Here is a 13,683-nt window from a genome sequence, read left to right on the forward strand (position 1 = left end):
TAAAATGTAGGATGAATGGGAGAAAAGGTTTACTTTAAACCACAAGGCATCTGCCATTATGAACATTTATGAGGAACTTGATCAACGTAGGCAATATATTTCAACGTTCTGCGCTATCTCCAACTTTTGTAGCAACACTTCAAAAAAAAACTTTTGTAGCATATATTAATTCATTGAAGACAATATAGCATGTGTTATATCCATATATAATTTCACACTTCATTCAAATATATCTCTTGAGCGATGATGTATGTAAGATTTGTATTTCTTTTTATAATTTTGAATACACACAAAATCAATTAAATGTTATTGACTTTTTATCTCTTATTTAATTATCATTTCCCTTTATCATATGACCATAATTAATCACTAGGTTTGTATTCTCCCATATAAAAAGATTGTTATTGCACAAAGTAATTTTTTACAGGCTCGTTAATTACATGGATGTATAGTTAACTGACTTTCAAATTATTTTAATTATCATTTGTAAACTAAGTACTTATAAAGGAGCAACTAAGATAGTAATTAACAAATTATTTATCAAATATATTAACTAATAAGTACGTACACATAATCAGTGAGCGAGTTTAAGCAATAATATAATGGTTGTAATTTATAATTTAGTAATAATTAATTAAATTGATTTATAGATAGTTCTATATATGAAGAATCTGTGAAATACATAATTTTGTGCCTATCAATCACTTTCAAAACTAAAAAATAAAATGATTTCCCGTGTGCAAAGGAAGAGAATGAGTTATACTAATCGGTGTTGGTATTGGTGATTGAAATAGTCATAGGTAGCAGTGCTGGATCCTTTAAAGGTCACATCAAACATGGGAAAGTTCTTAATTCTTGATTGTCTTGTTAATGGAGGACAAATAACTTACTATTAATATGCTCCAAATAGGACACACACAATGAACGTGCAATTTGAGGCTGACATATGGCAGTTTCTTGGATGCACTAAGTATAATGTTATCCCAAGTTGAGCAGATAACTGAAGAAAAAGAGAGCATCTAATATCTAATAATTAATATAATAAATGAAACCTCCAGTTTTGCATATAAATCCACAACAAATAATCTACTACGAGAGAGGGAATATTAAAAACAAGAAAAATAGCAATAACAAAGAAGACCAAAACCCAAATGCAAGAAACCTCTTTGTCTCAACTTGATGAACGGAAAGGTAAAACGAGGAAGGAAAGGAGAAAAAGTGGTAAGGTAGAAAAACATGCTTTGGTGTCAGATAAACCCACGTGAGACCCCTCTGCACCATCCCCATGTCAAAAGACAAAAACAAAGCCCCAAAATCCTTATAATTTATTTTATTTTATTTTTTCCCCTTTTGCGTGAGAAAATGAATCATAAGGAAAAAAAAAAGGAAGACAAAGGAAAAAGGGTACGTGTGTAATAGATAGCATGAAGTGGACTAAAGAGAAAGGATGGGGGGTGTGTGTTAGAAACAATTAAAGGTGTCATGCAAGGACAGGTACTTGATCAATTCAATAGGGCATTCTCCTCAATCTCTCATTCGGGTTAGTGGAAAAAAAAATTGGGGTTTGTCAGACAACCCCACGTGAGGGTTTTTTCATACCTCTCTTTTCTCAAGAAACAAACACGTCCCTCCCAAATATATATATGTTTTTTTTTCCTCCCTTTGCGTGAGCATACCCTCTTTGCGTGCCAAGATGAAAAAGAACAAAGGTAAGGAAGGAAGTAGTGGTGGGGGTTGAAGAGAGAAAGGTGGTGTGGTCGGTTCTGCATAGCAATCGTGTCAGTCATCAGAAGGAAAAAATTGATGGATGGGGAAAGAGCAGTGGAGTAAGTAAGTCATCACTCATCAACCACAGACTCATCCACTGGTCATTTTCTCTTTCACCACACTGCAAAAATTAAAGAATTGGTAACTTCTTGCCATTGCATGAAATGATAAGAATTTTTTTTTTCTCTTTCAATAATTTAGGAGTCCTAAGTAGAATCATGATAGTTTGGAGATATGTACAAATATACGTGTGCATCAATGGATCCGTAGCACGTGTTGTCTTGATCATAGTATTTATTTTTGGGTGCGCCTAATGTTATTATTTTATTTCAAGGTACGTACTTATCTTTTTTATTACCTAAATTGTTTTCTCACTTGACATATAACTTATAAGAGATTAGTTTCTCAAAATGTAACTATGTGTTAAAGCTGTAAAGATTCTTCTTTGTAGTATTTTATCACACATGAATTTAAAACTATATATTTAAAGTATCAAAACATCTTTTAATTTACTCAAATCAACACAGACTAATGTTTTCTTTTAGTTCGCTTAATCTTTCACAATTACCAGGATATATTACTATTGATTACTTGAAAGTAAAAGTAAAATAAAAGAAACTAAATATCATTATTTATATAGTATAATTTTAAAAGTCGTATTTAAACATTATTTAAATAAAAAATAATACGATTAAGCACACAAAAATAAGCAATGTTATCTTGTGACCCTCACATTCATATTGACATGATCCGTGAAATCATGGCCATGTAGTTTTTTGAGTATTGGGAATATCTTTATTTTATTTGAGACACCAGCATCCAGATGTTAGTTGTCTGCATCCTAAGATGCAAACGTTTCGCTTCTACAGCTGTTGTCTTCTCTCGAAGCTTTTAATACTACTTTGATTCAGGATCGTGGGTGTAATTATGAACAGTACTGTAATAATACTTTAGGGATCGATCTTCCAGTTATTACGATTCTTGCACTCCAACTCTTGCTATCTTTGACACTCTCTAAATAGCAATGATGACTTTGTATGTATAATTATCATTAGCGAGGAAGATGCTATATATTGGTGCAAGGAGAAGAGTGAGTTACTCGATCGTTATCTTGGAGATTGCAATAATATTTAAACATTAAGAACACTTTGTTATATAAACAACATGTACTTTTGATTATTATTTCTCCCTCTTGCACTTTCAATTGGCACATTAAGACATTGAAGTTTCGTCAATCCGTTTTCCATTAATGTTTAAAAGATTCTAAAAAATCTGTCTACATCTTAAAACTTCTGCATGAAATATATTACAGGTGACCAAAGAAGAAAGCGAGTTCGTCTTTTTACAAAATAGGATCAAAGATAGAAGAAAGGTGAAAGTAAATCAATTTACTTGAAAGCAATATAACTGTAGAAGAGTACTACCAAAATCGTCAATTAATTGTTGTAGAATTCTTAAATTTGAGTCTTATTATATACAATTACACTAAATATATACTCCACCAAATTCTTATACCCGTAATAAGTATTGGTATTTATCTAGATTTTATTTTTTTATTTAGTTATTCTATCTAGCTAATTTTTAAATCCTATACACACTTAAAAAAAACCTATATTTCTTTTGTATCATATTAATTAATTACATAATAATGAATTTGAATTATAATTGAATATGTTTATTGTTTTAACAACCTCTTGAATCACTACTTAGACTCAATCATTTTATTCGAAGTATATATATATATATATATATATATATATATATATATATATATATATATATATATATATATAATGTTTTTTATATTTGTATTTGTGAAATTTTTTACTTATTTTAATTCAATTAGGTGTAAATGAACAATTACTATATAGTGTTATTCCTAAAAGATTTATCCCTAAATAACATACCCAAATTATAAGAAAACTCATAGAGGTAACTATTGAAAAATTTATATCGAAAGAAAAACATTATCACCTATAATAATCCAATTTAATTTGAGATGAATTGTCTTTCACAAAATATATATGTTGATTATATAAAAAAAAATAGAGAAATAATTGCAACAATCAAAATTAAAAAGACAAAAATATATTTTATGAGTATTTATTTAAAACGAATCATACTGGTTTCTATATTGACAAATAAGTAGTATATCTTATAGCCAAATTGATAACCTTTCTATTTAAAATTAGATTTAATTTTAAATCATATTTATATATTTTAGTTTACCTAAGGGGTTGGTCTAGTGGTCACTACGTTAGTATGTAGCATAAAAATGTGTACAAGAATATTTTCAAGTGGAAGGTCTCTTATTCGGATCCTGTAAAGGAACATGTGGATATATATCTAAAAACATTAAATGTTTAGTTTTAATGTAAAGGAGCATCTACTTTTCCATACTTATGTTGATTGATAATAGTTACCTCTTACGGTCTTCCTCTTGAAAAGTTCTCACTTAATGAGTTAATTAAGAGGATTTATATATAAGATGACGAGAAGAGTGAGTTTGGACTATATAAATTATAATCATGGATAATTAACATTAAATTTTATTTAATAATCAAATTACCACTTGAAAAAAAAAATCCTATTGAACGCAAATTGTTTGCATATATGAGCAAATATATGTAATTTATACCTTGTTTTTATTCTATTATTATATTCTATTTTCATTCAAATTCATTTTATTTATATATTAATATTATATTAAAATGAAATAAAAAGATATTAAAAGATACTAATTATAGGAATTTGAAAATTAAACTATAAAGTTATTGAATGATTAATCAATTTTTTCTACCTGTTAATGAATTTATCTAAATTTTAATCTTAATCCTTCATAATTAGATCTAATAATTAAAATTTTATCCCTCTCACCTTATCATAATTAATAAAAATCTTAGATATGTGATCTACCGATCTCTCTCCCTCACTCTGTATAAAAGAACAATGTATGTCTATACCTTGGACAAGGGGAACAGGCTGAGAAAACAATGTGACGCTAATGTATCTTATGATTTGCTTTTCTTATTTAGTTTGTCGAATATTCTTGGTCCTCTTCTTATTTAAGAAACTTCTATTCTTTCGTAAGACTTTATTAATACTTGGATGTCATATTTGTCTTCCTCTGGTTTCGTGATATTCCTTATAACAAATACGTCACTTCTCCTACCAAATACTTTTGTCCAGAATCAAAGAGCAAAGACGTATCAGATACTTCATATACATCTCATGTTTCTCCAAGCAATTGTAAATTAAAACGCCAATTTGATACAGTAGAACTTATCCTTTCTTTTACCTAAGATAGAAGATCCACTTCTAACCAATGACTCTTATTCCGTGGTTCCAATTGTTGGTTGACATCAAATGGTGCTCGGTTGAATATCTTGTAAATTTGAGCGAATATTTGATTTTGAAAAGCCAGTATATAGTTATATAATTTCAAATCCATATAAGATATATACTCTGAATTATGTATTTCAGACTTATTTGTATGATGTCCTTTGGCTTTCTTCTATGACTAGTCACTTGTTAGTTTTCTGACTAATATTATTCCATCAATGAATCGCTACTCTTGGGTTTAAGGAAAAACAAGAAACCACTGAAAGTGAGAATTAAGTTCTCCATAAATGCAGATTTCCCCCGATTGCAGGACAAAGAAATGGTGTGATTATATTATTATACATCTACACAGACAAATACAACAATAATATTAGCAATCAAGAAATTATCTTCCGACCAATCCATTTGGTAATATATCCCTTATCTTTTTCCCAAACACAATATATAGAGCCGAACCAACCAGTGGCCAACTTGTGGTAATAGCAATATAAACTAGCAACCAGATGGACCATCGATTTTGTCGAGATAACTGGCCTAGGTATCTTTTGAAAGGTGTTATTACATTCACTGCGGCATCCTGAGCACTAGCTACTTGAGCAATGCAAGGCGATCCACCAGTCTTCGAATTAGTCTCAAGCTCATCTTGTTTAACCACTTTTTCTTCTGGAATCATGTTTAGACCGTCACTATGTGTATCCTGTATTACCTGTATTTCTTCCACGTTGTCAGTTTTTGGCTCTTTGTTCAATGCAGCCACCATTCCATCTTCCTTAACATTAACATAAGGGCCTTGATCAATTGACGAGTCCAATGGTATGGTTGGTTTAGCAATCTGCGACAGAAAAAACAGCAGTTTCAGCCACCAGAAATGTTCTGCTTGGTGCTCCAAGTAAAAATTACTTTTTTTTTTAATGCAAGAGAATAAGAGTATGAATATTGAATAAACATTCACTGGGCAACTAAGTAATTACAGTAGCATATCTTTACCTTCTTCTGTACATGCATAAAATGGCTAGCACGTAATTCACCAAGGAATTCATTAACAGCTCTTACCCACCTGCAAGAGGGAAGAAAATTACTCTTTATTTTCTTTATAATTAGAATTCAGTTGATGTCGTGAAAATTCTATTGCAATTTGAACCAGCCAAGGAATGATATAGATGATATTAGAATGTTGCAAACAAAAAAAAAATATTGCAATAATTGAGGGACAGCAAACTGCATAAGTTGGCAAGTTCATGTAAGAAAATGCTGAAGAATCAGATGCATAAAATGACTCAAGTACCAAAGGCCAGATGCAGTTATCCCTTCAAAGAATGCCAGATGTCCTCCATGCTTTACAGTAGCCAGAACAATATTTTTATTCGCCCTATAAAAATAGTAGAACATTAAATTGATGTTGAAGTAATGCAAGAGAAATCAAAATAATTAGAACCAAGGAAAACAATGAAGCAGCGTACCTGCATTCATCCCAGGGAATGGCTTCCCTGGTACAGACAGGATCATCCAGAGCACTAATACAGAGAAGCGGAATCGAAACAGATTGCACATAAATAGAACTGCTGCAGCGTCTATAGTATGTGTCGACAGTCTAAGGAAACAAAATGCTTTTAGTTAACCGACATGAATCAAAACAAAAGATAATAAGACAAGAAAATAGAATATTACAAATCTTAGGTGATACGTACCTCATACTTCCCAACAATGCGGGTGGCATGATCATCAAAATCTCGAATGGAAATTGACTGCAAAGCATAAGATTGTATATCCACACATAATTGGTTAAACTTTAAGAACTTATAATAAAACAAGAAAATGTGGCACATAACTTTTAAGAAGGTTGTACGAATTAGAATAATGAAGCCCTATATGTTATGGAAAAAATTATATCCAAACAGGTAAATGAGAAGTAGCAAGTAACAACTATTTGACCTGTAAAATTAACATCCATCATTCAATCACTTGAATAATGTCCTTAACTCAAAATTAAACATGAGCATTATAAAATGGCACAATCGAAAGGATTAAGAAGTCCCGAGTACAGACTAGTAACCTGCCTTGATACCACAATAAGAACATGGCTTTATTTTCCATTAGAAAATAAAAAAAAAATAGTAAAAAATAACAGGAAACTTGGTTTAAACACGTCCAAATCATACAAATTTTAAATAACCACATGTCTTGGTTTTTATACTTTGTAGTAGTAAATACGAATTATAGAGAGTAAAGGCACCTTTTCTATCCCTTCCCAATTAGCAAGGCGAGAAAAATGAGGCTGATGTCTGCAATGAATATTGGTAATCATATAAATTGTCACATTATGAACTAGAGAAACTTTGAAATTTTGCAGTAACTGTTTGCGAATGAAGAGTTCAATAGATGAAAAATCAAGATCTTATCAACAAGATATTTAAGCTCTACTGGAAAGATAAGACATACAATTTTGCATAACCTTGAAGTCCAATTGCAAGTGCTTTATCATAAAACTTTTGCACACGCCTACGGGTTATAAATCTGTCTCCTATCTGCAAAGTGCAAACAATAAACAGGTGATAAAACTTTCTCTTAAGGTAAATAACGGGCAAAATGACGATAATTCAAACTTACAGTAATGTTGAATTGGTGCAAATTCAATAAAACTCAATTGATCATGTAAAAAAAATTATAGACTGTATAAACAAAATTGAACCAAAATCATATACACCTTATATGCTAAAATCCTAGAAGCCATGGATATAAAACCAAACAGTGGAGAACCAGTTCAAAATCTATAAAAACCAGTTTGAACCAATCATCCTTTTGTTTTAGAACAAAATATTTTTGCAGAACAACAAAATTCACATGTATAATGTCCACACACGGATGGACAACATTTAGCCTTTTATTATTGATTTTATCTTGTAAGATATGCCATATAATCATGTTAATTTAAAAGTTTAACTAACTAGATTTCTTATGATTTTGAAATCAAAATACTAACCAAAAGGTCCCAAGGAGAGCAAACAGCTACAGCTCCAGCTACAGGAATATTCTCACCATCCTCACCAAGATATTTTATCTGCAAGCAATCTTCCAAATCAAACAGTGCAGTGATGAAACTAAGCTCATAACATATGAGAGAATAAGTTAAAAATTGTACAGTTCCAAGTTTTGCTGTAGTTTGAAAAGCAGACAGACTATGTACCAATGGTCACAATATAAGGATTATAAAAAATTAAGCATTGACACAGGAGTTGCAATTTATCAAGTCAAATATAGTTAGGGAACCAACATGATGTTTTCCTTCTTTTTTTTCTTCTCTTTATCTTTTCCCATATATTTTTTTCAGTGGTTCTTTAGATGAGTATGCATTGCGTCTTAGAAATTGGTATATGTTTGGGTTCCTTAAAGTTATTACAAAGAATAGTTCAAAACTGTTGAAGCTAACAGAGGAATGGACTAGAGCACTGAGTCAACATATTTACATGAAATCACATAAGTTTGAATATCCGGTCTCACTAAAATTAATAAAACATATACATGAACAGGGAGGAGAGATTAGTATGATAATATCTACCACTGAGAACATCAAAGATTATGTTAAACCAATACAAGAAATTAGAAAAATTCATCATCTCCAACAAGGAGAAAGCATATTAAAGAGGAAAATAGAGGTCAATAGGGTGAAACATTATATCCATGACTGTAAAAGTTTTGATCAAATATGAGATCCTAAACCAGTATGAGGAAGTGAGAAACCAGGAGGGAACCAGTTGCTCCTTGGTACAACTTGTTATAAATGGCACTTAAAGATGTATGTGATATGGAAATTTATAGGTTTAGATCATATGAAGTGATCAATTAAATTAATTAAGCAAGGTTCCATTTGTTTATGCTTGTTCTAAAGAAAGAACCTTTTTAATTTATAACAACGATGTAAATAGAGGGCGAGCCTAGGTGCAATAGTGAGGTCATTGCCTTGTGACCTCAGGTCACAGGCTTAAATCCTGGGATTCTAGGAATAACCTTTCCGCTTGCAGGGGTAAGGCAACACACATCTATCCTCTCTAGCCCATATTTGGTGGGTGGCTTGTGCACTAGGTCCCCTTTATGTTAAATTCTTTTGGGTAAAAAAGCAAAAACCTCAGAAAAGAAAAGTTTGTGTTTTTGTCAAAAAGTTAAAAATAATAGCTTACAGAAAAAGTTATATACATAACAAATCCATTTTTTCAAGTTTAAACAAACTCAAGCAGTGAATTTACCAGAATATTAGCTCCAATGCTAGTCCCAACAACAAACAAAGGTGCCCTGGGGTTCTCTTTGTGTAGATAATTAACCACTGTGCGGACATCCTCAGTCCATCCAGCATTGTAGAAACAATCAGACTGAAATTATTTTAATGAGAAATTGCATTACTAGAGGAAGAAAACTATTAAACCACAACAGGATCACAGTATTGAGATGCATAATAATCCTAATATTCTGACAAAAAGGAATGCAAAAAAATTTTAAGGACAGTTTTCAGCTGTAGCCTCTCCCATGTGATACATTGTGTTCCTTAGGGTCAGTTTGGTTTGAGGAAATTTTTAATTTTTTATTTATTTTCATTTCCACTTTTCCCTAATAATTACAAAATGTCATCTTATTTCCTGTTTAAAATGAAATTGATGTTTTCACCATACTGTGAAGTCGTATTGAAAACAAGAAATGCAAATAGAAATCATTTCCTCAGACTGAACAATGGCTATTTCAAGAGCTCTTTTTTCTTGACATGCAATTAAATTGGCAACCTTTGCATACTTACTGAGCATACTCAGCCAACTTATTAACTAACCTTAAATTTTATATTGGTAATAGTAATTGATTGGTAGGAAACCAAGCCTAAGTTTAGAGATATATGACCAATCCAAGTCTTCACCTAATAATTTTAAATTTTAGAATGATTTAGATGATTATCGGGAAGTACAATAAATAGATGTTGATAGTCTTCATAAGTATATGACAGTATTCATGTCTCGGAATCAAATCAAACTTGTCAATCTATATATTTCCATCTTGCAGTAAAACTAACCGTGATTGAAACACCTCCAAGTCCTCGGTGATTACTGACAACAACTTTCCATCCACATTTCGCTGTATGATATGCAAGATGTTTGAGATACTACAAAGAAAGGGGGAGAAAGGAAAAAGGAAAAATAAACTGTAAGACGGCAATATAATATAAAAGAAACTCCTAATCAACAAAAGAAGTGAAAATTTAGAAATTAATAAAATTTCAAGTGGGGGAATGTCTAGCATACTTCAAGTCTAACAGAATAAATAAATAAATTAAATTATGGTGTGAGACACTTTCTCCATTTTGACAATTAGTGTCACTCAGGGAAACAATATTTTTAGCATTAATTCCTCAGCATTGATAAAATATCAGGCTAATATTGCTCTTGGCTCACTTCCACTTGCACTTGGAAAAACTTTATGGCAGGCCGAGGCATTGTGGAGTACTTTAATGTGTGACATTATTTTGTGTGTTTTCTCAATATGTATTATACAAGCATCAAAAAGCTGAAACATATATTCTGAATTTTAGAAATTGAAGAACCTCAACCAAAAATCAAAATCAACGGCACAGTAAGTCCCATTAACATGCATTGCAAAGTAGCAAACAGTTTTTATGTGGTTAGAAGAAAGAAATCATACAAAACACAAAATATGTGTATAGAAATGGATACTTAATTATTGTGACAATGATAACAACAACAACAACCAAGTGTTTTTTCTCATTAGGTGGAGTCAGCAACATGAATCAAACAATGTCATAATATTCTGTAGTAAATCATAACTATAGATGTATTATTGACCTCTAAGTTTTACTTAATTGTTTTGCTTACAGTTTTTCTCGGTATCCCTCTGCCTCTAGTGGCTACATTATCCTCCATCTGATCTACTCTCCTTTATAGGGCTTCTACCAGACTTTGCCACACATGACCAAACCACCTAAGGAGAGATTCTACCATCTTTTTGCAACAGGAGCTACCCCAACTTTACCCCTAAATGCATCCACTCCTAATCTATCTTGAATAGTATGTCTATAGGCAATGATAACACTAACAGTAACACAACATACGTCTTTGGGATAACTGCAATCTACCAAGCCACTAAGGTAGGAAATTTACAAGCCGTGACCTAGCAGTCAAGTAATTGCTCACAGGGAGGGGGATAAGTATGTGGTTTTTCCAAATTCCAATAAAGTTGTACAGTGAGGACTGGGGAAAATAACAACATTAAGCATACAGGTAAACTGAATCATAATATAACTTACGGCAGATGAAGAGTCACTTGTTAGACCAGGAATTACTACAACAATAGGAGTGGATTCATCTGTAGAAACAACATCTTCCATATGGATAGCACCAGCCGAAACTGTACCATGATTAGACACATTAGTCCAAAAGATCAACCATGGAATAGTATTTATACTTAGGCTAGAGATTTCTAATTGGATAACCATTATAAACTCAAGACTTGGAAAACTATTTAGTACCTATAATATAGGATTGTTTCCGTTTTGATTCTCTTAACAAAAAAATTCCTGATATGGTCCCTTTAATATTTTTTTTTTCTATTAGGAGATTTTCATTTTAGTCTCTATTATTTAGAACATATTTACTAGATCTGTTTACCAATCTCCTTTAGCCACATGATCACTTGATAGAGACAAAGATCAAAATGAATAAAAAAATTATAGGGATCAAAACAACAATTAAAAATCGAAAGGGATTTAAAAAACTATGAATTAAATATGTTTTTAGTGTCTTTAATCAGGGGCAATGTTTGTTTTTAGTTTTTAGTCTCTCAAAAACAAATTGTCTCCTTTTATTCCTTTAATGGTCCGTTTATGAAAATAAGAGCCACATATGCCACATCTCCATACATGCAGGACTAAAAAGAGAGGATTCATTTTTAAAGGATTGAAAGCAACATTATCCTAAAAACATACTATGAAAAATGCTAGCAAAACACTCTCACTCTTTCAAAGACATTCTCCTTTATTGGCTAAAATTGATTAGAAATCACAAATTTTAAATGATCTCACGATTCTCACATCCTATTTAGTGAGTCTCTCTTAATTTTATAGTTTTCATTTGGCATGCAGGCATCTTGAAAACAAAAGCAGAAAATATAATACCGTCAGAACTCAAGAGCCAGTCCAAAGCAACGGTTCCGCCATCAGGAGTAGTAAACAGTTGTCTGCAAGAGAAACATAACACAAGCGAAGCAGTCAGACGAATCGAATAAAGCAAACACAATGGCACACACACTACATTTCGAGAATGAATGGAGAAATGTTGGCAACGAGGACCTTCTGTATTTGAAGAGGGGAGGTCTGCCGAAGAAGTTGAGAAAGACGGTCTGGAGGTGAGGGCTGGAGAGCCAGGGCGTGGCGAGGTAGGTGCCGTGGAGAATCCTGCATTTGGAAACCACAGCGTCGTAGAATTGGGAACCGTGATGGTAGGTTAGGGTGACGGAGGAGCCGGAGAAGAGGGAGAAGAGGTCTTGGAGGAAATGGAGCTCCAGAAAACGGTAGAAGAAGGAGAGGAAGACGAAGGAGACGAAGAGTAGGTAGTGCCAGATTGGAATGAGAGAGAGCGCTTGGAAGAGGAGACAGTAGGGGTTGGTGGTGGAAGAACACCACCGATTCAAATCCATGGAAATTTTGGATCAGGAAGAGCAGCGCGTGGAATTTCAATCAGAAACCACGCTTCTTCATCGCATCGTCCTCCTTTTACTATTTTTAGTGTAAATGGGAAATAGGAATCGCCACTCCGGCTTATCAAACAAAATTTAATATTCAGACTTTCTAATAAAAGATGCACTGGACTGGAGTATATTACAGTAAAAATGATCAACGTTTAAAGTTAGTAGCCTTTAATAAGTGTAAAATATCTTCATTTAATATAAAATTTAATTATTTTCTTCATTCTAGGTTACATGACATTTTAGAGGGGAAAAAATTATTTCAAAATGTGTTATTTTACAAAATTAATATTACATTGAATGATTTTTTTCAAGATTACTATTAATTGGGAAGAGTAAATCAGTAATTAATTAGAGAAATAAATAATATATTAGAGAGTTATCTATTTTTTTTTTTGAAATCCAACAAATTAATTATCTTCATTAATACATGTGTCAAAATTTCTTAAACTCTTCATTAATACATCTGTCAAAATCTCTTAAACTTACGATGTGTAATGGAAGAAACATAATTCATCATTTTTCTAGATAAAAATTTAAGGGGTTTTACTTAAATTTTGTTTTCTGCTTTCATTTTCTATTTTTACTTTTTAATTACAAAATTTTCATCTTATTTTCAATCTTTCCCTCTTTTCATGTATTTGTACTTAGGTATAAAGTTAAGTCAGTGACGACAAATGGTGAGGAATATGCTACCTCTGTGTTTGATACTGATTCTCAGTACTTGCTGAAGAAGTTTTGCGTGGAGATGCTGATCTAGTATGTAGGTTATAATCAAATATTTTGAGTGGAGAGTATATATATATATATATATATATATATATGTTATTGCTAACTGGT

General features: G+C 31.8%; 1 protein-coding gene across 1 annotated transcript; it reads right to left on the bottom strand.

The window, feature by feature from the left end:
- Positions 1-5,369: 5,369 nt before the first annotated feature.
- On the bottom strand, positions 5,370-12,945 carry LOC114401167 (embryogenesis-associated protein EMB8-like). Its single transcript, XM_028363597.1, has 13 exons — positions 12,449-12,945; positions 12,275-12,336; positions 11,408-11,508; positions 10,160-10,249; positions 9,351-9,473; positions 8,090-8,167; positions 7,549-7,634; positions 7,343-7,391; positions 6,798-6,854; positions 6,570-6,700; positions 6,395-6,478; positions 6,097-6,166; positions 5,370-5,941 (listed from the first exon to the last, which is right to left on the bottom strand). Exons 1-13 carry the CDS (start codon positions 12,793-12,795, stop codon positions 5,495-5,497), a joined length of 1,725 nt encoding a protein of 574 aa, XP_028219398.1. The 5' UTR covers positions 12,796-12,945; the 3' UTR covers positions 5,370-5,494.
- Between the last annotated feature and the right edge of the window lie 738 nt (positions 12,946-13,683).

The sequence above is a fragment of the Glycine soja genome, chromosome 20 (assembly GCF_004193775.1).
Source record: "Glycine soja cultivar W05 chromosome 20, ASM419377v2, whole genome shotgun sequence".
In the NCBI taxonomy this organism is placed as follows: Eukaryota; Viridiplantae; Streptophyta; class Magnoliopsida; order Fabales; family Fabaceae; genus Glycine; species Glycine soja.